Here is a 26,099-nt window from a genome sequence, read left to right as displayed (position 1 = left end):
CACAACAACAGGCGTGGGAAACTCTTCTGATCTCGCGAGAGGTGGAAAACTCTCATCATACAGCTGAGTGAGTGAGGCTCGTGTCATCGCGAGATTGGTGCGAAGCGCCGCGGATGGATGTTTTACAGTGCAGAAACACTGTTTACTCGCTCATAAATAACCTCTTCGGTCGGAATTGGCAAGATATTTTGACGTGGAAGTTTGAGATTTCCCAGGCTCGGGGTCTGATATGGTTTGCTCAGTTGTTTGGTTATGGAGCTTATTATCAAACCATTAAAATGACTATAGTGTGTAGAAATACAGTCACATAATATTTATTCTAAAAAGGGGGTTTCAATCTTTTAGGCCCCCAAATATGATCACCCTGGTGTGAGCCGAGGGCCCCCCATCCTAAAATTTATAAGGCATCTATATATTTTTATAAAGTCCAAATTTATAGGCAACATATGCGTAAATATTTTGAAAGTTTTTATTGTTTTCTACAGTGAGTCAATATTCTGATCACATTTTTTCCAAAGCACATTTTACCAATTCCAAACAACATCAGTCTTAAGAACTACTATTAATTTTGCATATAATCATTTATAAGTGATATATGAATGTTACAAGGGCTGGAGGTGAAAAACACCTTAGACTCTGACCGATTTTTTAAGGCTTTATAGATTTAAGGCTTTATAGAGTGACTCTTGAGGGACCAGCACCACTTCCACTACTGCTGTTTAAATAATTTATCTTCCAGAATCTGGCAGTAAGTTTTGGGAGTTCATTTTAAGTCCATCTCCTACCCTGAAAGGTCCATGTTGCTCATTGTAGCAGCTCACACTGGTGACTCCCTTGCCTCGCCGCTGTTGACTGATTTGAACTGGTGCTGCTGGTACCTCAAGAGTCTATCTCAACCTATCTGTCCATAAAACTTTTTAAAAAGTCAGCCTTCATCTATTTCATGACACTTCAGCTTGTAATTCTTATGGGATCATGTTTCAGGATTCCTTGCCTTAGCAAAGTCTCTGAGAACCTGACACCTTGTACTTCTGGAGACTCCAGGTGGTTTGCAGTTCTGGAAAATGGTGGCGATGGAGAAAAAGTATTAAGGTGAAGGATTAAGTCTGAAGCCACCAGAAACTTTTTTCAGGACTTTTGCAATTAACATGCATCTTTTCTTCTCAACCTGCTTTTTCCTGACCCTGCTGACCAAATGAGCATTTCGCTGTCCAATGGTCACGCCATAATTTTAAAATTTCTATAGCATTGCATTCTTCTCATGGGCATTTCATAAATTGACTTTTCAGTGTGAGTTAATTCTCTTTTCTAGCCAATTGTCTTTTACTTTAATCAACAATTACATATGGCTTATATACAATCTTAATAGTAATTATTAAGATTGTTGTGGTTTTAAATTGGTAAAATGTGTATGAAAATATATATATGATCAGAACAGGACATTCATTGATTAGCCTGAAAATCTGTCTGTTCCTCACACACACACACAAAAAAACAGACATCTAAATTTTAATGTAGCAACCAGAAACACTTTTCATTCAACAGGTGATGTTAATGCACGTCCTGATTTTGCAGTAAGATGCATTAATGGGTCAACATATTTTGTTGATCCAGGAAAATTTCTTGTCCGAACTTTTTGTCATAAACATGCCCCATACCCCTAAACCTTACTCTATACATACAGTGCACAGCATGAATGAGTACACCCCCTCTGAAACTTCTGAAAGTCAGCAATTACTCAGTTACTTAGAAGACATGTTAGGGTTATTTAGAGATATAATGTTCCAGCAAGTCTGCTTAATCAATTACCAAAGAAGCATGTCAAAATTATTCAGAAAAATAAGATTTTCTTATCAAGGTGATAAAATGTTGTGTAGAAAAAATGAGTACACAGCACACTCCTAAATGTTACTAAATAAAACGAAACAAAATTTTTCTGGTGTAAGTTTAAGGCAATGTTTGATCAACAGGTAAGTATGTTGAACCAAAACATTTAAAGAGAAGTAATTTCTTGACAATTAAAAGTGTTATATAGCCCACTGAATCATTCTCAGACTTAATGCTGACAATAATGGAAGCACTTGGGAGAGAACTGTCAGGAGACTTATTTCTTAGCACAAAAGAGGACAGAGGATTACCAAATCATTGTTTTAAGTGTGAAAATATAGCAAATGTAACAGAGAAATTCAAAAACAATAGACTTGTGACAAGGCCCCTGAAATAATCAGGCCTTCATTTTAAGCTTTCATTTAGTGGTGAGGGATTTTTTTTTGCTAGACAAAGAGCAGGAGAAATACCAATCGAGTGTCTCAGAGCCAGCAAAAGCTATGAATAAAGCACAATAAAGTCAGTTAGCCATTTCCAAAGCCCGTATTTACAAAATATAGATTCTGGGAATCCATACTCTGGTCTCATGAGACCAAATCAATAATTTCGGATCTAACAACATCCAAAATGTTATGGTATTGTTAGAGGAGGAGTACAGTGAGAAGTGCCTGGTTCCCACAGTAAAGTTCAGTGGTAATAAAGCTCTTATATAGGGATGTATGAGTGCTGAAGGTGTGAGGGAGTTGTGCTTTATCAATGCTGTCATGAATTCCCACACCCCTGTGTAATTTAATACACAAACTTGAAACAGAAGATGTTACCCTTTCCTCATTCCCTGCATTTTTTCAACATGACAATGAGGATATGCATTCTCCCAAGGTGAAAAACCTTCTGTGGACATGTATTGCACTCAATTTTAACACTCTTGAGCACCTGTGGGGGATTCTGTAGAGACGAGTTGAGCAACACTCCCCATTAAAGATCAGGGCATTTAAGGAGCTCATCATCCAGGAGTTAAACAGGACAGATGTGACAATTTGTCATGAACTTGTACACTCCGTGCCAAGAAGGGTCAGAGCAGTATATTCAAAATTATGGAGGGCATACTAAGTGCTAGAATATTATACATTTGTTGAATAAATCTAGGGTGTACTCATTTCTGCAAGCCTTAATTTAAACAAAATTGACTAATTTACTTATTTTATGGCTATTAATGACACATGTTTCTTAGTTTTTATTATGTATATGTTTAATACATTTTAGTTTTGCCATCTTTCCATGAATTGTATTAGTGATCATAAAGATCATAAAGTATTTGTTCAGAGGGGGTGTACTCATTTATGCTGTTTGGTATCCGATTGGTTGATTGGTATGTTGTTTCTGGTTCAACAAAGATGTTGATCCAGGAACATGTTGTACTTGGTGAAATCACGTTCTTCTATGTTAATACAGTGCCTGTGTGTACAAGAAGAATGTTTAAGATAAGCTTGCATTATTTAAATAGTGCGATTAAAAAAGGGGTTGTATTTTGATAAACATGACACAAAATAACATGAAGACTACATAAAATATGAGCTTTTACTGTCATAAAAACATGGATTTGTACGCATTAGTGGAACTGAAAGTGTCAGAATATCCTTTGTGTCATATGACAAGACTAGGAATATATATACAAGTCATATGGACCAACCCAATCTTATGATAAAACGTACAGTAACTAATTTACAAGGTGACGATTTCGTAAGAATTCGGATGTTTCGTACGGAAATGTTTGGGTTTTAGAAAACACTTAAGTATGAAGGTCAATCCCTTAACCTCACAGTCACTAGAGCGCAAGATTGCACGAAAATGTACAAATAAGATCACACGAATTCATGCAAATTAGTCACCAATTTGCCAAAATGTAAAATAAGATTTGTTGTATGGACCACTTTTCTGGTGCTTTTTTTGTGTTGTTTGGAGAGAGAGTTGCTCAGACATTCTGCTAAACATCTCTTTTTTGGGAAGATTCATGTTCTACAAGAACAACATGAGGGTGAATAATAACAGAAAGTTTATTCTTAGAAAATCTACAACTATTCCTGTTTTTCACCTTTCTTTATAATCCTGCTCTGAAGATCCTGAAATCCACTTTATCGCACGATTATTTCGTTATCTCGATTTCATAAGAATTCATAAAATTTGTATGGAAATATATGGGTTTTAGAAAACACATAAGCATGAAGGTCCAACCCCAAACCTAACCGTCACTGGAGCGCAAGATTGTATGCAAACGTATATACAAAAAATTACGAATTCATACAAATTAGTCACCAATTTGCCCAAACTATTCCTTTAAAATACTGTTTGTCAAACATCTCATCACCTTTCTCCATAATCCTGCTGAAGGAGCTAGATTCTGAATTCCACTTTATGACCCGATTATTTCATGATCTCAAAACACACTTGACAGTTCATCTGACGCCTTTTGTGCTGCTTGGCTGTGAGACGCGTGAACTGTTCAGGAATATTAAATAGCAGTCTGACTCAGATTCAGGAATCTCACACCTGACCTCAAAATGACTTTAACCCAGAGTTTTCCAATCTTTCAGATGTATTATTGATTTTTATTTGTCCTTCATAATCTGTCTGACAAGACAGCGAGCAAGAGTGGAGGAGGACTAAGAGGAAAATGAGCATAATAAAGAAAGAAAATGTGAGAAGCAAGATAGTGGAAAAGAGCAACACAAGTACTAGGATGGATAGGTCACAGCAGAGAAAAAGAGATTGGGGATTTAAAAAAAAACAAAAAAAGTTACACACAATCTGGCACTGAGCCTTCAGCCAAAGGATTCGAGGGAGGAAGCCTCGTGCACCAAAGCCATTTTTCCATTCCTTTCCCCGTCTTTTTTTACGATCTGAGAAAGTAACCTCCAGTTACTCTTAGAGTTTTATAAAAACTGTAAAGTTTCCGAAATCTTTTACAGATGAAACCAGTAAATGACTGCAGAAGTGCAAGTGTTTGAGGGCCTCACAACCATTGTAACAAAAGCCTCAAGATATGTGAAATTATGATAGGGAGTGAGTGTTTCCAAGTTTAACTATTGGTTTTAAACTTTGACTCTAAAGTGTTATAAAACTAATAACATGTTTTATGGATACACACAAATATGATTTAACGTTTCCTTTAGGAATCCCCATAACTCTTTCCTCTTCCTGTACACACCGTAGGCTGTCCAGCCTTGCCTGAGAGTTTGTTGGAAAAGTGTTTGAGACTTTTCCAAAGTTTGCCCTAAGTAACAACTATTATTTTTATTGCTATTAAAACATCATTCATTTTAATGTGTTTGCATAGCGCAGCAGTATCACCATCTCTTTTTATTCTTTCTCAATCCATATGGTGTTGATTCATAACTTCACTCCTTCTTATTTTTCTACCTTCTCTGCTTTTTCTTCCTCCCTCTCCAATATTGTTCTCTCATCTGTCTTGCAGGTCCCAAGTGATTATTTTCAATGAAAGAGACCCATCTCAGGAGCTCAATGAAGCAGACAGCATGTGCCGCCAATTCAAGCACTCACGACTAAACCACAAGTGTGCCGCCCGTAAATCCAGTGTTGATGACTGCCTGTGTATTTTGCCAAGAGAAAGACTGGTCTCCAAAGGCAAGTCCCATTCCAGCCCCCAACCAGATGATACCTATAACCACAGACCTGTATAGTGTGTGGATTAAGGCCTAGGCCTTACGGATTTTCAATATTCAATTAGTGCATATTCATCATAGTGGAAACAGCCCTCTGAACAGTCACTGAGGAAGGGGAAACTTGATAGGAGAGATAAATTCAGCTTTCTCAATGTGGTTAATGTGGAGAGTCACATTCTTAATGCAGAGAGGAATATCATTTGCACACCAAAGTTATATTTTGCTTTCTTTTTGGGGATTATTGGAATTGTGGTGGTATCTGATGGACCCACTTCTCCAAACACACACATGTTGAGTTTCCATGTTTTATGGGGACTTTCCATAGACATAATGATTTTTATTCTGTACAAACTGTATATTCTATCTCCTAACCCTACCCCTACCCTTAAACACAACCCTCACAGAAAACTTTCTGTTTTCAAAAAAACATCATTTAGTATGATTCATAAGCTGTTTTCCTCACAAAAACCATCCCACAAGCTCAAAAATTACTGGTATTACTATCCTTGTGGCACATTTGATCCCCATAACATAGGCTTTACCAGGATCACACACACCATGAAGAAATTCGGCAGCATTTCAAAAGTGAGGGTGCTTTGGGTAATCTGATAATATTTCTGTAGCTGATAATGAATGCCAACGGGCATCACAAGACACCACTGACATTTTGCTGGGTTGGACTGACCTGTAGTTCAAGCAGTCAGCTGTATGAATGTGTTCGCCTCAGGGGGCACAAACACACATGCATACACCACAAAACACTGGGGAAAAACCCACAAGAAATAGGCAGTTTGAATAATGGAGAGTCATCTTCAAAAGACCCAGGCGTCACTGGCTTCACAGACAACCATGGCCCAAATCAGTACTTCTCTCTCTAAAGTGAGAGCTGAATGGAAAATTCATTGTAGTAGGTCCGAGAACAGCTTAAAAACAGTTTAGTGAGTCTCAAGTGAAATTAAAAGATGAGTTTAAGGCTCTGGGCTTTGAATGTTGTCCCCAAATGCACATCCATGAAGGTAAATTTGGAATATTACCTCTTTTAGTGAGAGTACATAACCTAAGATGAGAATTTCACACACGCACAAATCATTATCCTATTTCATAGGTGCTTGACATCACAAATTATTAAGCCGACAGGTATTAATGCCTATAATTACATGTGTCTGGTTTTCTGCTTTTAGTTACAGAAGGTAAAAGGCAATGGATATATTTTACTGTGTGAGTACTGAAATACAGTTGATTAAAGTTAATGACTGAATGCGGTATCTCAGTGAGTTCAGCTTTAGCCTTGAGCTGTTATCAGTGATGAACAAACCTGAGAAATCCAGCATGAGATACTCCTCAAAATAATGTCCAAAAGAGCAGAGACACAAGGCCAGTGTGTAACTCCACAGGAACCTTAATTTTATCAAAAAGAAAAAAAGAAAAAAAAAGGAATCTGTAATCACACAAGATTACAATCAAGCAAACAAAATGTGAACACTTAGCTGGGCTTTTTATTAACACTGTCAAAAATATCCTGTTAAATTTATTGTAAATAACAAACAAACAGCAACTGTGGTTGCCAGACATTCACAATGAAAAAATACAGTGACAATGTTGCATGTATGACATATTAGTAACTGTATATTTTGCAAACTTGTTATAACCATATATTTCATTACGTTATTTAATGTGTGATAATCACCATAATAATGCAGGTAATAAAATAGAAAGCCACGTGATGAGTTCATTATAAGTGACCTGTCCATAAAACATGACCAATACTTGCATATAGTCGATGCACAGAGCATGCACACAGACAAAACACCATCATGTTATCATGGACATTAAAATAATGCAATTAACATTAAATAAAATGTTGGACACAAAACACCATAATGTGACTAATGACAAAAGGACAAAACTATTTAAATAGAATATAATCATATGCGGAGTTGGAGTTACCCGAGTTACGTAATCAGATTACTTTTCCCAAGTAACTATTAAAGTAACACATTACTTTTATATTTATAACAAAATATCTATTACTTTTTCAAATACGTAACATAAGTTTTCCAATTTATTAACTGACACCTCTCCTGTCCCCATGTTGAAAGAAATCAGGAGAAAGTGCAGAGGCGTTGTGTGCGCTATATAAAAATGATGGTTATTCTAGGCTAGTTCTAGACCAAATGTGAGCATACATTTACTTCTCCTGCGTCCCATTCTGCGATCCAGAATAGCAGCACTGCTGAAAGGCTTGTTTGTTTGAGCTGAGCCCTCTACTGTACAGGCGTGAATTTGCATTTCCTTCAGCCTGAGGCTTATTCATATAACTGTTGGTGTGAAAGGGCCTTAACATTTGCCAAAAATAGACCTTTGTTGTTATAAATACAAATGAGAAAGATGAGATGAGAAAAAGTAATGCAAAAATAATGTAACACATTACTTACTGTACCATAAAAAGTAACTAATTAGCTAATTAGTTACTTTTTGGGGGGAGTAACGCAATATTGTATTGCATTACCTTTAAAAGTAACTTTCCCCAACACTGATCATGTGATGTGTCATGCAGGGAATGTCCTTTTACAGTTTTTTTCTGTAAATTATTTAGATTTTACTTGTAAAAACCATACATTTGACAGTACTTTAGTAAAATTACATATAATGCCATGTTAAACCATTCACAATTTTTTTATTGTATATGGCAAGGTAACTTACAGTTAACCAATTCGGTTTTTATTGTAGCATTTATATAGTTTTTTCATTAAAAACAACAAACTGTTTTTACAGTGCTTGGACATGGTTAGCCAATGTTGAGTAAGGCAAGAACTGAAAACTGGCTACCTTAAAAATCTCATGGCATTTTAGTCATCATCTGTAATGTGCTTGGATTGGTTCTTCTTTCTATGGGGGATTAATCTGTTCTGGTCTTGTCCTTAACTTTAAATGATCTGTAACACTTTCCACGGTGGATGGGGAAGCCAGTAGCTTTTATAAAAGGACCTTGCTGTCGTGTTATTGCGGCCATGAAGATTTGATGATCTGAATAGAACTTCATTAACAACAAATTCTGACATTCAAGAATATTATCCAAATAGATGCATGTTCTTTAGGAAATCCCAGTTCTTCTCTGCCTTGCTGGAAATGGACCAATGCTGTTCAGATATCTATCATTGTGCAGTCTATGATTTTTCTTTAGAATTGTGACTAGCTGACATTGAGATTCATTATTTCAAAATCATGAAGGAACTAAATCCAAACATGTGGCGACTTGTACATTGATGTTCACTTTGGGTAACGTCATGCTCTAGAAAATACAAGCATGTGCAGGAATAATACTGTCTAACGTTTAGATGTTTTCAATCTCATTTATTTATTTCTGAAAACCACTGTGAATGGAATTGTGTTTGTCATCAGGATGCGGTTGGAACATCAGGGCTTAATATGCAGTATTGTGGTCAATGCAGCCCAAATCTGTGTATTTGCATGGTTACTGTGTCAGTTAGATGAAAAATGTAAGCCATAGAGTCAAACGATGTATCAGAACTGGCCTGTTTTTACATCATGAGATGCAGTGTCTCAGCATGTCTTGTTAAGGCCTGCACAGACATCTTGAATCTCTGTCTGCTTCGGTGCGAACATATAACTGTGCACTGCAAGCTGGATTCTGTCGTGTTCCAGTAATTAAAACAGGCTCACACAGGCCTCTTGTCATCTGTTTAACTGTGCAACAAGGCCAGTGTCATATCAAGCTGTGAAGCACACTAATGCCTTTAACAGCACACTGACAGCATAATCACATGGAGATGAAACCCTGCATTTATGATAGTTCATTAAAAATATGTACTCCATTATTATCACCCTCATAAAGGCCCATCTTCTTTCTTAAAATGGAAAACATATGTTCAAAGGCTGGTCTGTAATCCTAAAAACGGAGTAAATTTAAACAATGCAATCTACAAGCCTAACGTAATACACAACTGAAGTTTTGCTTTTTATTTAGCGAAGGTGCATTAAATAGATCAAATGTGACAATAAAGACCTTTACATTGTTACAAATGACTTCTATATTTCATATAAATGCTGTTTTTTTTTTAACCTTTCTATTCATCAAAGAATCCTGCATATATTTTAACATTTTTAATATTAATAATATTGTAATTTTTTTGCTGTATTTGTGATCAGATAGATTAGAAAAATCTTAGATGGCTTCAAAGCTAATGAACCACTATAATGAGCCATGAAACATCCATTTTTTAATGACCAGTGCACATAAAAATGTGTTGATCATTGTTACGCAACTGTTCAAAAATGAAAAAAAAGGATCCAAATGAAAAGAAAAAAAAAACCGAGCACACATTACATCCACAAAGGACAACACCAAACCAAGACCATCCACTAGGGACTAAATACACAAGGTAACAAGGCAAACAAGGGACAGGTGCAAGTGATTAGCTACTAAGGAAACTAATGAGGGTAACTACAGAAACTAACAATAGGCTTGTTTGAGATGCGCCTGGCCTCGCCTGAAGTTCAGCCGAGAGTAGGCGGCTGCAGTGAGGGGAGGAGTGAAAAAAGTGCAGGCAAGACGGACAATTCTCCTTTCTCGTAGTGCATCAGACACCTGCGAGATTAAGGCGGATATCGCGGGATTCACACTTGTGCGCTGTGTTGCTGATAAACTGGATGTAATTTACATTCTGTTGCTTTTATATGAAAATAAACATAATGAACAAGACACCCAAAGTACTTGATATTTATTTCCATTCGAAGGATGTGTGTATCAATCATTTTTATTTTAATTACAGACATGTTTTTATATATTTTTATAAATATGATAACAATCACATAACCCCCAGAGAGATTGCACTGTCAGAGGCTTTTGGAATATTCACACATAATGTATACGCATAAAATCATGGTATTAGTGTTTCAAAATCAAACATTTTAAAAGAGATCAATACATCACTGTTGTTTAAACCAATAAGCTTTAAGCTGTGTCGTCATCAAGTCGTTTCCCATCGTGCTTTTGGTCAGCGCAGTCGGTGGAGAGCAACTGCGCTCGACTGCAGAATCCGACACGTCCGTCTCGCCCTCGCGAGAGGTTTTTGACACACGTCAGCATGACATCAGAGCAAGGCGGACCACCCTCGGACACATTTCTAACCGGCATGCATCTCGCGGTGATCACCGGTGATCGGTTCTGCGCAGAATTTGCTCATCTCAAACAAGCCTAGTGTAGGCAATAAAGCAGGAACTAAACACAGGAAGACAGAATACAGGAACAAAGAGAAACAACAAAACCAGAACCACAAAACCAAGGCAACATGTAACAATCATAAAGAACCTATAATATTTTTGTTTGGCTACATTTTAAAATTTCTTGCAGTTTTCTGTCTTCATTGTTTTGGGGAAGTAGAGAGTTAGCATGAAATTGTTGACAGCAGCAGAATTTCCTCATGTATGAGGTGGGGAACGAGACAAGCCGAAGAAGACTTGTCAAAACCTTGACCCAGATCTCCCTCCTTGAAACGCATATTAAACCGACATCTCAGTTATAGCAAGACCTACATTCAATTTACCACATTCTGTTACAATTTGCTTGTCTTCCACACTTGACATGCCATGCATTTACATGTGCCACATATTGCTCTGTTTTTTCCCAGAAGTCCATACACACACACACGGCACATACTGTGAAGACCTTGACCCTGCTGTTGGACAGGAAGAGCTGTAGTGATTATGATCACTGCCCCTGTCTATGAGCTTTCTGGCTGAAGCTCTGCTGATCCTAAATTTCTATGGTGGGTACAACACATCCCCTTTTCACTGAGAGATGGAGAGGAAGAAGGGGAGAAAGAAAAGAAGAACAGTCAACAGAAATGAGAGGTGAAAGGAAAAGTATATTTTGTTTTTTTTGTTTTTTAAAGAAAGAAAAGAAATACAGTGGAAGTAGATAAAAAAAAGTTATCGTTTCAGAGAGCAGTAATCTCCAAACAAAACTATTAACTAACTTTAAGTAATTATTTTGTTTTGTTTGTTAATAATAAAAAAGCCCAACTGAGCTTTCCAAATTGAACTGAACTGAGTTGGCTGATGATATCACTGTTTTCTCCAGAGCTGCTTTATACTGTAGATCAGTTGAACTCATTCCATAAATTATGAGCTTTACACAGTTATTGAACTGAACTCGATCAACACTGAACTAATTTCAGTTGAATTAGAGCTGCAGTGCTTTACAACAAAATTGATGTCTTGTTTGCATTATCGAATAATTATTTTCCTGTTTATCACTGTAAAACTGCTTTGAAACAATCTGTACTGTATAAAGCGTTATATAAATAAAGGTTACTTGAATTAACCTTACTTTTTTACTCTTTTCAGAGAGAAATCTTCTCAAAACAAAATTATTAAGTAATCGTAACTACTTGTTTTTTTGTTTTGTTTGTTAATATGTCTATTCCACTATTGTTACTTTACTTATTTAGTTAAAAAATGTATAAAAATGTCACCAGAGATAAATAATTTCCAAATAAAATTAAATTGTATGTTCCATTATTGTTATTTTACTTTTTAAGTGAAAGAAACTCAAAAGAACAGAGAACAGAGAGATATCTTTATGCACATTTTTCATTAAATTTTTTTTATTTAATTTTATTATTTTAGTTTTTTATTTTATTTAGGTTTACTCTGTTTTTTATTTTTCATTTGTTTATGCTTTTTTTTTTTTTTTTTTTTAACCTATTTGACACTTGCATTTGCAATCCAAATGTGCAGGTTTGGTCTTGCCAATAAAGTAAATTGAAATTGAGAGAGTGAGAGAGAAAGAGAGAGAGGACATGAACAGAGGTGGGGCGAGAGGGGGAACGTTTTCTCAGACAATGTGACATGGCACACGTTATTAATTCTGGCTGAGTGGACAGCCTGCCCCGCCATCTGCTTAGGTCACCCCCACTCGCTAGGGTCGGCGTCTCAACCCTCGTCCCCACAACCCCCCCAACAGACAACGGACCATCTCTGCACACAATACTCCCAACCTGCTCGAAAGGAAGAAGGGATCGAGGGAGGGAGGAGGCTGCCGGGTCGTGAAGAACAATGGCCTGTCAGGTGAATGACCGTCACAAGTTAATATACATTACAAAAGGCCATCCAGCCGTCTTTGCGTTTGAGCTTGGCGTTGCTGGCCCTGCTGTTATATTCCGAGGCACCTCCTCCCTCTCTTTCAAGCTCGCGCACACACGCTTCTCTTCGCGTGGCAAGGCGAGTGTGTGGGCGGGGAGGGATGTCAAGGGGAAGGGTGTGTATATGTATGCGTGTGTGTGCAAATACAGCTCTCCACATTCATGACATCATCTGTTGTTCTCTCTCTTTATTAATCACAATGATTTATGATACTGTTTGGGTGTCTATCTCAACCACATTTGAGGTTAATTAGGACTCTACTCTAAATTTTCATGACCCACCCATGTAGGTCAGACTGTCCTTACTAGCTTTTGGCTTGTCACTTCGGGTTGAGAAATTTCAAGGACACACAGGATAAGCTTTATTTATTGAGAACCTGCATGACAACATATGCCTCACAGGACTGATCCGCATCTAAGCACACACATGCATCCGCATACAAATCAACAATGTTGATGCAGCATTCACCCCTGATGATTTAATGCTTCATTTACAAGACAAGTCACTATCCACTGTTGAGGTCTGGAAGGTTTTGGCAAAAACCTTAGTTGTGGACTTGTTTACAAAACACTTATTTGCTTATTTGATGGAGCGCGTTGATGGGACAGAGAATAATCTTGCTCTAAATCTCTTAATCTTCTCAGCGGCCACGTCTGGGAAGGCAAAACAAACAAAATGGCCAAATCATCCCGAGTCGGGTGTTTCTACCAAATTCGGTCTCCTCCATCCAGACACTGTTATTTTCTCCAGAAACATTTGCTTGTGAACCTTTTGTCTTGATTTGATGTCTTGATCCATTATTGAGACGAATTGTTCACTGATCAGTGCGATGATAATGAATTCTGGGATTTGTTTCAGATATAAAATATATGAGGACAATGACTCACTATGACATTAGTGAAAAAAATCATGTTTGGAATGATTAACATTATATTTATTTTCTTGGCAGATGTTCCTGCCTTAAAGGGACTTTTCAACTGAACTCTCCAAATGTGCTAGGCCAAGATATGGTTCTGAAATATTGAGCTTGTCATGTGCTCTTGTTTGTGTTAACATGCTTTAATTTGATGTGTGTTTCAACGTCTCTGTCCAGTTTTAAGGTATCAGAAGTGAGGGTACGCGTGTGTGTGTGTGTGTGTGTGTGTGTGTGTGTGTGTGTGTGTGTGTTGCAGCAACATGGGACTGTATAGCCTGTGTTTTTGAGAACAGATAGCAGGTTGAAAGGTCATAGAGCAAAAGGTCAAAGACAGCTGGTGGCACAAACAACAGCCGGTAAATCAGCTGAGCAACGAGGGGAAAAAAAGACAGAAAAAGAGATAATCTTCATAACCTTGAACATTTATTTGAACTTTACTGAATTATCAAAGAAATAAGGAGAAAGGTAAAAATAAGTAAAACATCACACAAAGCTTGGTTGTCTAATATACTGATTGCCAACAGAAAAATAAATACTAGATTAAAATAAATAATTATGAAACAGTAATAGTTAATATAAATTTTCCAGTTCCTTTTTAAGAAAAAATAAATAAATAATGTGTGTAATATGTGCAAGTAATATACACCCATTCAAAAGTTTGGTCTCTGTAAGAATTTTTGGTAACATTTTATGATACAGTAATACAGTATACAATAATAAAGTTCTTACAAATAATTTGTAAACTATTAGTTTATAGTTAATTCATAGTTAATATATTTGTCACGGGTAGGTGGCTGTAATAAGGTGCACGGCGAAGGAGACATGCTCAGATGGACTGTGCTCAGATGCTGGAGACGACACTGGAATGTGCTGAGGGGCTGGAGCCAACACTGGGCTAGGCTCAGTGACCAACACTGGACTGGGATCAGGGACTGGAGCTGACACTGGGCTAGGCTCAGTGACCAACACTGGACTGGGATCAGGGACTGGAGCCGACACTGGGCTAGGCTCAGTGACCAACACTGGACTGGGATCAGGGACTGGAGCCGACACTTGGCTAGGCTCAGTGACCAACACTGGACTGGGATCAGGTACTGGAGCCGACACTGGGCTAGGCTCAGTGGCCAACACTGGACTGGGCTCAGGGGCTGGAGCTGACACTGGGCTAGGCTCAGTGACTAACACTGGACTGGGATCAGGGACTGGAGCCGACACTGGGCTAGGCTCAGTGACCAACACTGGACTGGGATCAGGTACTGGAGCCGACACTGGGCTAGGCTCAGTGACTAACACTGGACTGGGATCAGGGACTGGAGCCGACACTGGGCTAGGCTCAGTGACTAACACTGGACTGGGATCAGGTACTGGAGCCGACACTGGGCTAGGCTCAGTGGCCAACACTGGACTGGGCTCAGGGGCTGGAGCCGACACTGGGCTAGGCTCAGTGGCCAACACTGGACTGGGCTCAGGGGCTGGAGCCGACACTGGGCTAGGCTCAGTGACCAACACTGGACTGGGATCAGGGACTGGAGCCGACACTGGGCTAAGCTCAGTTGCCAACACTGGACTGGGCTCAGGGGCTGGAGCTGACACTGGGCTAGGCTCAGTGGCCAACACTGGACTGGGCTCAGGGGCTGGAGCCGACACTGGGCTAGGCTCAGTGACCAACACTGGACTGGGATCAGGGACTGGAGCCGACACTGGGCTAAGCTCAGTTGCCAACACTGGACTGGAATCAGGGACTGGAGCCGACACTGGGCTAGGCTCAGTGGCCAACACTGGACTGGGCTCAGGGGCTGGAGCTGACACTGGACTGGGCTCAGGGGCTGGAGCCGACACTGGGCTAAGCTCAAGGGCTGGAGGCAACATTGGACTGGGCTCAGGGGCTGGAGCCGACACTGGACTGGGCTCAAGGGCTGGAGGCAACATTGGACTGGGATCAGGGGCTGGAGACAACACTGGGCTAGGCTCAGGGGCTGGAGACGACACTGGACTGGGCTCAAGGGCTGGAGGCAACATTGGACTGGGCTCAGTGGCTGGAGCTGACACTGGACTGGGCTCAAGGGCTGGAGACAACATTGGATTGGACAAAATTAGGAACCACAAACTGGGCACAGGGGTTGGAGCCAACACTGGGCTGGGCTCAGGGGCTGGAGACGACACTAGACTGGGCTCAGGGGCTGGAGACAACATTGAACTGGGCTCAAGGGCTGGAGACAACATTGAACTGGGCTCAGGGGCTGGAGCCGACACAGGACTGGGCTCAGGGGCTGGAGACAACATTGGACTGGGCTCAAGGGCTGGAGACAACATTGAACTGGGCTCAAGGGCTGGAGCCGACACTGGACTGGGCTCAAGGACTGGAGACAACATTGGATTGGACAAAATTAGGAACCACAAACTGGGCTCAGGGGCTGGAGCCAACACTGGGCTGGGCTCAGGGGCTGGAACCGACACAGGACTGGGCTCAGGGGCTGGAGCCGACACTGGACTGGGCTCAAGGGCTGGAGACAACACTGGACTGGGCTCAGGGGCTGGAGACGACACTGGACTGGGCTCAAGGCAACATTGGATTGGACAAAATTAGGAACCACTGGGTGCTTCTACATCAATGTTATTCACCTATCTTTCCCCTCTGATTTTAGGGATTAGTTATGGGTGGGATTAGGTTTAGGGGTAGGAATAGGGTTAAGACTACATTTTCAGACTGGAATGTTGTTCCAGGATCAACAAAATATGTTGATCCAGGAACATGTCTGTCTTGGCAAAATCACGGTGACCAAAGGTCCCCTGAGGATCACTGACGGGCAGGCATGCCCTCTTCTGCTCATTAAGGCTGGCGTAGTAAAATACTCTTAATAAGTGGTCGGGAAACAAAGTCTGGCACACTAATTATAAAAAAATCTCTTGTGTGGTCCTCGAGGGTTCTTCCTTGCTATTCCAAGCAGAGCATGTGTACCGCTGGTAAATCCATTTCCTTTCCTCTTTGTCTTTAAGGGTTCTGCATTCTGTCATGGTTAGGTGGTCGTAATGAAGTGCACAACGAAGGAGATACTCAAGCAGTATTTTAATTTAATACTCAACACACCAAACAGGAGAAAATCTAGGAGAAGGTATACACGGACAAACAATGCAGGACCAGGAACTACTGTAACTGGAACAGAGGGCTTAAATACACAGAGCAAACAAAGGGAGAAAGTATCTGAGAACCTAGGCTAGATTTTATAATATGTGACCCTGGACCACAAAACCCATCATAAGGGTAAATTGTTTGAAACTGAAAGCTGAATTAATAAGCTTTTCATTAATGGTTTCTTAGGAAGGACAATATTTGGCCAACATACAACTATTTGAAAATCTGTAATCCGAGGGTGCAAAAAAATAAATATTGAGAAAATCGCCTTTAAAGTTGTTCAAATGTCCTTAGCAATGTATATCCACTCACAAAAATAACTTTTTGATATATTTAGGGTAGGAAATTTAAAAAAAAAATCTTCATGGAACATGATCTTTACTTAATATCCTAAAGATTTTTGGCTTAAAAGAAAAAAATCATTTTGACCCATACAATGTATTGCTGGCTATTGCTACAAATATACCTGTGCTTTTGTGGTCCAGGATCACACATCATGTCTGTTGCATGCATGTTGTGTAGAGTTTCAAAAGCTTAATCCTTTTGTTCATTAACCCTGACAATACAGTGACTGTAAAGAGTAGAATATTCAATATGACCTTAGCCTGTGTGTGTTTTAAGCAACATAGCTTAAAAAGAATGTCAGACACAAAAAATGTACACTGCTCAATAAAAAGGGTACACTTAAATCACACATTGTATCTCAATGAATAAAATACTCAATTTAAAAATCGTTATTTATATACATTCTGTCATTTTTTAATAGCAAAATTGTGACAATAGTCAATTGAAACCAAAATCATCAACACACTGAGGGCTGGGTTAAAAAATCACACCAAAAATCGATGTAAAAAACTGAAGTTGCAGGCTGATGCAACTTGGATTAAGTTCATCACAGCAACTCATATTGTAAGTCAGTAGTGTGTAGTAGTGTGGCCGAGAGAGCTCAACGCGCTGCAAATGAAGAAAACACATGCAAATAGAGAAAACACCAGCAAATAAAGAAAACATCTTCATCAGTTTGACAACACATGCGCTGCAAACTCCACAACACTTACAAATAGTGAAACGCGCTGCATACTCCACAACACTTACAAATAGTGAAACGCGCTGCAAACTCCACAACACTTACAAATAGTGAAACGCGCTGCAAACTCCACAACACTTACAAATAGACAAAGATGTCTTTTTGTAAGTGTTGTGGAGTTTGCAGCATGTTTGTCTTTTTGTAAGTGTTGTGGAGTTTGCAGCGCGTTTGTCTTTTTGTAAGTGTTGTGGAATTTGTAGCGCATGTGATGTCAAACTGATGAAGATGTTTTCTTTATTTGCTGGTGTTTTTTCTATTTGCATGTGTTTTCTTCATTTGCAGAGCGTTGAGCTCTCTCGGCCACCGTAGTGTAGGGCTGCACGATGAATCAAATTTCTAAACGTGAATACAATTACAGATACCACAATTATGTAATCGTTCAAAAGTGCAATTACAAAAAACAAAACAACAACAACAAATGTCCACTTACAGAACATTATTTTGTGTGCTTAAGATGTGTGTATTTTCTTTCAACAGGTTATTGTTTAAATTTTAGTTTTGGTATAACATTATAATACCATATATTTTTACTTTTTTATTTAAAAAAGAAACCAAATCAATGACATAATTCAGTGTAAACTGTGATAATCGTTATTAATAATTACAATCAGGGCTTGACATTAACTTTTTTGCTCACCAGCCAATGTGGCTAGTGGTTTTCCAAAGTTACTAGCCACTCAGCATTTTCACTGGCCACAATTTTGCTGTTGGGAAATTACATTTTATATGATTAAAGTGGCATGCTTAAATTGATTTTGAGTCATTTTACTTGATTTACAAGATTTAAAACCCTTTCAAACTTACAAATGCAGATTGACCACCCAAATCAAGACTATACATTGTATATATCAGGTATGTATAGTTATTTTTGTTAGGCTATATAAAAAGAACAAAGAAGCAAATTACAAATAGTAATTTAAAACAAAATATTTTTTTTTCAGATAGGCCTACATATGTTTATTTAGCATACATGTATACATTTATTTAAAAAAAAAATTATTTGGGGGCTGCTGAATGCATGGACGTCATATACTGACACATATCCAGTTTTTACCCACTTAGCCGTAAGCCATAGCCGACTGTATTCACGCGAGATACTCCACACGATGCATTTTGACATCTGTGTGTGCGTGTATTCAGGCGCAAGGAGAACTGATCGTGCGCGACAGAGAGAGCGCGCACGCGAGCGCTTCTGTTCTGTTGTGTCATTCAGTGCGATTCCGCCTATCGCCTTCACAAGTTAATCGATAAAGAATTGTGACTGAATTGTAATTTTGTGATACGACGATCTTGGCTATTTTTCATTTGGCTGTAGGTTGAAAGTATATTCAACCCGCCAAAGTGGCTAGTGGGAGTGGCTGTCTTACCTGCCACAGCTGAAATCTACCCGCATTTGGCGGGTTGGCGGGTGTTAATGTCAAGCCCTGATTACAATTATGTTTTCAAGGGAATAATCAACAATTATTTTTGTCATAACCATAGAGCCCTAGTAGTGTGTATAAGACTGATAAAACATTAAACCAAATAAATACACGATTATAATCATATACGAGTTGTCTACTTTCCTCAAGCAGTTTCTGGTATTTTCCATAAACGTGTCTATTTATTATCGCAATTATTAGCATAAGTAGACTTTAGCATCAAATATAAGTATATAAGTACGCAAAATATAAGTTGTGGAAAAGTGATTGGCCCTGGCACGCACTAGCACACTAGCCTTTGGCCCGACAGTGGAAATGCAGCTAATGTCTCCATCAGAGTCTCCTCTATATTGACACAGAGCTGTGCACTTTAAGGAGGCTTTTTTGTATTACAGCCACAACGTAGGAGTGGACTAGCTTGCCTGTGGAAGTGTTGACCACAATTGCTTGGGTCCATCCAACCCCAGACTGAGATGGCATATTTGGTGCCATCTCAAGTGCTGGTCCCCTACAGTGTGCTCCTTGGTACACTGCTCTTTTGAGGTTCTTCACCAGTACATCCTTAAATGAGGGGATATGTTCCATTCCTCTTCCTTTCTTTGTGAACAATGAATGACGAGCTTGATCGATAGAGGAGAGGAGAATAGAGGAGAATTGTGAAGTTGTTCATGATGGAAATCACCTCCTCTGGAATGCTTTTTGGAGCCTTTGACAGGGCATTGAAGGCCTCTGTTGTCATGTCATCTGCAGTCCAGGTATCCCCTGCTGTCTTCAAATGTAGATGCTGTGTCACAGCCACTGAAGGCATGGAACACAGGAAGGACCTTGGATTATCGGTCTATGGGCAGGTATGTATCTAAAGTTCTTGCGAGGCCCAAATGCAACCCACATCTCCTCAATGTCTAGCTCTGACATGTGTAATGGCTAGGACCACAACATCTGTGTCCACAGTGCACAGGGTGATCTTTTTAAATCCTTTTCTTGCAGATTCTGCCAAAAAGTGTAGCATTCTTGTACCTGCCTCTTCATGTGTGCAAGAGGCAATCTGATTTGATTCTTGTGCAGGCCAGTCTGCCATAACAGAAACTGAGGACTTTCTTGGGTAACACTTTATTAGTAAGTACATGTAGTTACTCAATATTACTCAGTACTGAAATATAAATAAGCAGTGTAACAAAGACACCTTAAAATAAAGTCAAACCCTTTCTTGCTGTCTCATGGTACACCAGTTGTCAATGGTGGCAGGCAGATTAGCAGATAGTCTTGATTCAGTGTACTGGTTGTAGGCCCATGTCATCAGGATGTGGAGACTACTAGCAGTTACAAATCCAAGGCCCTTCCTGTGTTCTATGCCTTCACTGGCTATAACACAGTATGTGCAATTGCAACCAGGGGCAAGAAGATAGCATGGGATACCTGGAATACAGATGACATGACAACAGAGGCCAAATCCCCCCAACTACGGATGTACTGGTGGCAATAGACTGCGGTTGGTTGGACCCAAGCATTTGAAGACCATTGTGGTCAACTCTTCCACAGCCAAGCCAGACCATCCTTGAACAATTAAGCTGTGGCTGCAAGAAAGGTTTCTGGTCGGCACTGCAAATGTAAAAAGCTTCTTTAAAGTGAACAGCTCTGAGTCAATGTGGAGGAGACTGTGAAGAATACTGAAGAATAGGTTCAACAACAACAACAATCAAACAAACGGTTTCTGAAATAGAATTCTTGAAGTAAATCTTTGTGTCTGACATTCTTTTTAAGCTATGTTGCTTAAAACACACACAAGCTAAGGTCATATTGAATATTCTACTCTTTACAGTCACTGTATGTTTAGGGTTAATGAACAAAAGGATTAAGCTTTTGAAACTCTACACAACATGCATGCGACAGACATGATATGTGACCTTGGACCACAAAACCATACATCAATGGAAAGCTGATTTATTCAGAAAGTTGAGCCACATTGACCCTTATGACTGGTTTTGTGGTCCAGGGTCACATATTATAAAGTCTAGCCTAGGTTCTCAGATACTTTAATTTTCTCCTCACGTCACTGAATTCACCATTAACTATTCACCTGAACAGTTTATGATCTACTGTTTTTGATATGGTATCATTGTAATCCTTGACCATCAAAACATAGAGGAAGACATCACCTTTTCTGTGTTGTCATGTTTTATTCAGAAGATATGACACAAAATACATAATTTGGTTATGGCGGAAAGTAAAATGGTCACCACGGTGACCATGAGGCATTTTTGTAATGGCTCCATTTCTGAAAATGTTCAGGGCCCCAAACTGTGCAAGTGTACCAAATTTCATGCTTTTATGAAAAAGTGAACATTTCACCTCAAATTTTGCACATATCACCTGGACTATAAAATGTTCACAAATACACATGAGATCACTTTGTTCAAATACATTAGTTACACAGGGTCCTTATTATACGAAATGCGATAAGATTCTAGCAACAAGCAGGCTTGCTCTGTTGGTGCATTCAACCAGCCCTTAGATGCCTCTCTGAGCCAGTGTTCTGCTTCACCTGGGTGTGTCAGCATGTTGTGCAGAATGCATGTCAAAACAATCATGGTGAAGACAAAAATATAACTGCACACTCTCTTAAGCATATTTTATTATTACCAACGTTTCGGCAAAACAAGTTGCCTTTGTCAAGATACGCCTTTGTCAACAATCTTGGTGTCTGTCTGTTGTCTCATGCATCAAGTTAATGTCTCTGTGGAAAATTCGACAGCAGGAGTATGCCGAATGCTTTTTCCACTGTCATTCGGCAACATTGCTCAAAAAGTTGCCCCATGTATCATCACCTTAAGTGTCTTCTCCTTCATTCCCCTGCCTAGTGCAGAGTTGCTGTAGACTCCTCCATCACTGATTTTTCCAAAATCGCCAACCTGGATTGCAATAAATTTGTAGTTGTCATGCGTACTGGGCGTACGCATTCCTGTACTTAAGTATGTTTTTGGCTACTTTGTAGTTGTACTGAGTATCAAAGATATGGGCAACTTTTACTCTCTACTTGACTACATTTTTGAACAAGTAAATGTTCTTTTTACTCCACTACATTTGTGATGAGTAATGCAATTACACATTACATTTTTCATGGCACCTAACTTTTTCTGCAGCAGATTGTTTCTAATGTACTATCTTGTGCCTTTACTCACCCAAACTTGTCAACAAGGCTACTCTATGTGAATGCGAGTGCATTAGCAGGTAGTTGCTGATCGCAGGTGTTTGACTTTTGAGATGAGGAATTGACTGCAGCTGGTGATGAGGCTCAAACCTGTACATACAGAAGACTTTGACTATTTAATTTACTTAACATTGTTTTAATTATCCGCTATATTGACAAGACCTTTTTGAAGGATATTGTTTTACTTATGGCCTTTTTATTGACTTGAGCTTAACCGAGACTTGAGAGTTTGATTTAATTTACCTTGTCCTTGATTTATTGCAATATTGAGGTGTTCAGTTTTATTTTGATTTTAGAAAATAAACTTGATTTCTCATCTTACAAATCAATTGTTTCTTATTTTCACCGGCATGTCTCTCAGGTGTTGAGGACTAGTTCATCTCTGAGCCTACATTCAGTATAAGTAAAATACTTAAGTACTGTTAAAATCAGGTACTTTAAGAATTTTACTCAAGTCATATTGGAATTGGTTACTTGTAACCTGAGTCAATTTCGATGTAAGGTATCTATACTTTTACTCAAGTATGGTTTTCAGGTACTCTTTACACCTCTGGGAAGATATATTGGCAACATTTGCTCTTCAATGACCCTACATGTTTCATTGATACAGTTGGACACTGTCTGGACTCCGAGACAGACTGCCTCGAGTCTACTGTTGCCAAATACCTGTGAATAAAAAACACTTGTGAATAATGCATTTGTGCTTGTTTCACAGATTATGAAACACTAAAATCCAAGTGGAAAAATCCGTGAAATACATTTGTGACCACGTCTACTAAGTGGTTCAGGAGCAACTATACAAAAGGAATGGAAATACTATCAATATATATGACATTCCTTTTGCCATATATTCAGCCAAGAATGTAAGATTCTTTGTTCTCAAACTGCAACATTCTGTCATGTGTTGGTGCAAACACTGCATGTTTATAATTTAGAGTATTTTCTATTTGCTTTCTCAGGTCAAGGAGAAACTTGGATGACTACAGTCACACCAATCAATTTGCATGTGAATAACAACATGAAGATAATGGGGAAAATAAAGGCAGAAAACACCCGGCAGATGAGGGGGAAAGAGGAAGTGAGAGAGAGCACACCATGAGAAGAGACTTGCAAGAAAATGCAACATCAAGACCTAGAAAGAAGAGGTGCACAAATGGAAACCTCAGAGCTGTACAAGTACTCAGCAGACCATGCCTCATGAAGATCCTGATGAACTCATTTGATTGAGTTTGGTACCAAGCTAAGGAAAATAACATTAAATAAAGGACAATTAAAAATCAGATTAATGTCACTCATTGTCAACTGGAGGAGGAGCAGCATCAAATGCTCAGGCATATGTGTACTTCTCAATTTACACCTCAACACCTCCCTCATGTGGAACCTCACAACTAAATGCCTAACATATGACACACACATACACACACGCACATGCACAGACACACAGACAGAGATACACACATGCAGACAAACAGTTTGTTCCGAAGACTACATTTCTGCATGTTTGCGTGGTCATATTTATTTTAATATTTCATTGAGGGTTTACACCAAGTTTCTCCCATGTGCACTACCAAATATAGTTTACAGCATCATATTTGAACAAAACTAATTTTGCAGTATACTGGTCATTTATAATTTCCAAGTTTTGTCACAAACTATGTTTCTACTATGTTTTTTTTTTTCTTTTCTTTTTTTGTAAAGGCTATGTTGCAGCACACTTGTGTGGTCTTTTTTAAGGTTGATGTGCAAATGTTGTGTTGAGCAATTTTAAACCAGTTACTATGAAATAAACTACAGATTCCTTTTTTTTTTTCTTATGCAGTCTTGTATAATGTCATAATTATTTGCGCCCAAAATGGAATTACAAAATATTTACGTCAATAATATGAATTTCATATTTATATTATGTGTTTGAGCCATTAATCTAATAACATTAAAAACAATAAAAACTTTTTTATTATTTAACTGTGAATTAAAAAATGTGATTTTACACAGACTTTCTTGGCATATATGCCACTTAAAGCTGCAGTCCGTAACTTTTTTGGGTTAAAAAATGATCCAAAATCCATTTTTGAGCAAGTACATAACCAGCCAGTATTCAAAACTATCTCATTATCTTAGCTCGATTCACAACGGTAAGATTATAATAATGTTTTATAATAAGAGCGACCTGGTGGATTTCCGCGGGAAATTCGAGCATGTCAACAGAAAGGAAGGAGTCCAGGCCAGTCGGTTTTATCACGTGAGGATGTTGGTGGTAGTGGATCATTTATAGCCTGTTCTCACAGCAGCTGCAATAGTTAAACTTATCAATCTGATGGCGGATTGTAATCCAGAAAGGTCCAAATGACAATCATCAGTGACAACTGGAGACCCGTGGTCAAAAGCAAAAGACGTCAGACTGTGGAGTAGCTACAGAAATTGAAATCTACAGGTAACGCTATTACACACTAAATACACAGTCACGCAATGCTGATGTTGTTAACATGAACAATTTGAGAACAAAGTATAACAGTAATAATAATTTGCACGGTTTGGCATGATCCTAGCTAAGCGATCGTTAGATTTAATCATCATTAGCAGCGAGATTTATTGTAGGCCTAATGCTTTCTTCCTCAGTTGGTCAGAACAAAAGTGGTAGAAATGTTACTTGTTCAGATGATATTTTCCAGTGAAAATTCTTATATTGGTTATACTTTCAAGACGTAGAATCTGTGATTCTGAAGTAGCCTAGCTACAGCATCCACACCAGTGCGGTGACTGACAGCAAGCATTAAATTCATCCGCGCTGACGAGCTGTGTCGAGGCACAACGCACGTAACGATAACTATTCCGCATATGACTGCAATTTCAGGTTTCAAACAGAGATGGCGACAAAGAGGAAAAATGGTGGACTGCAGCTTTAAGACAGTTTTTTTGGGCAATTTGGTAAACTAAAACTATTTTACAGTGCATTACGTACCTTAGTGTTACAGCAAGATGTTGTTGGGGCTCAACTGGAACATGGTGACGTGGTCTGCTTCCTCAGGTCCTTGCTAATAGGACAGCACACTCTCCATACAGTGGAGCCTGTGGAGGTAAAGTTCCTGCAAGTTGTGTTAGGCCACTTGCACTGCTCTTTGATTCATTGGATGCCCAACTCCTTGTCTCTCTGTAGATCTGAATTTCCCTATGAATACGAAAGAATAAACTGATATTCATATGATAAAACTGACACTGATTATTTGTACAGATTATTTTAGTTATCATTGTGCGTTACCTTAATATCCACATAATGAGAGCTAGAATGGATAATTTACCTCGGGTTTTGAAAACAAATTACATGGAGTTCAAACTGTGAATTCTGTGCAAACAAACAACTGTATTTCATAATAAAGTTTGTGTATCGTCACTGTGTATGTATTTTTTTTAAATAATGTAATTTATTTGATGTACTTACCCATTTTCAATGCGAGTGCAGGACAGCAGTGTGCTTTCACAGAGAGCCCACCCACACGCTCTTCTGATTGGCTGAGATATTTGATTGATTTGAGTCTGGTGTGAACTGTCATGGACAGACAAACTGCTTGTCGCTAGAATCTATCGCATCGCGTTTATAGACTGAAAAAAGATCGCGTTTGGGTAGGACACGGTGTTATTTTATTTATTTATTTTAAATTGGCT

The 26,099-nt window shown here is 38.9% G+C and overlaps 1 protein-coding gene across 1 annotated transcript; it reads left to right on the top strand.

Moving 5' to 3' along the window:
• The first annotated feature begins 797 nt into the window (after positions 1-797).
• On the top strand, positions 798-16,177 carry LOC137030709 (putative per-hexamer repeat protein 5). Its single transcript, XM_067401148.1, has 4 exons — positions 798-874; positions 985-1,092; positions 5,300-5,469; positions 14,466-16,177. The coding sequence occupies exons 1-4, from the start codon at positions 798-800 to the stop codon at positions 16,175-16,177; spliced, it is 2,067 nt and encodes a 688-aa protein (XP_067257249.1).
• The last annotated feature ends 9,922 nt before the right edge of the window (positions 16,178-26,099 follow it).

Source organism: Chanodichthys erythropterus, chromosome 11, assembly GCF_024489055.1.
Source record: "Chanodichthys erythropterus isolate Z2021 chromosome 11, ASM2448905v1, whole genome shotgun sequence".
NCBI lineage: Eukaryota > Metazoa > Chordata > Actinopteri > Cypriniformes > Xenocyprididae > Chanodichthys > Chanodichthys erythropterus.
Note: the sequence above shows the minus strand (reverse complement) of the source record. Positions and strands in the feature narration are given on the sequence as shown.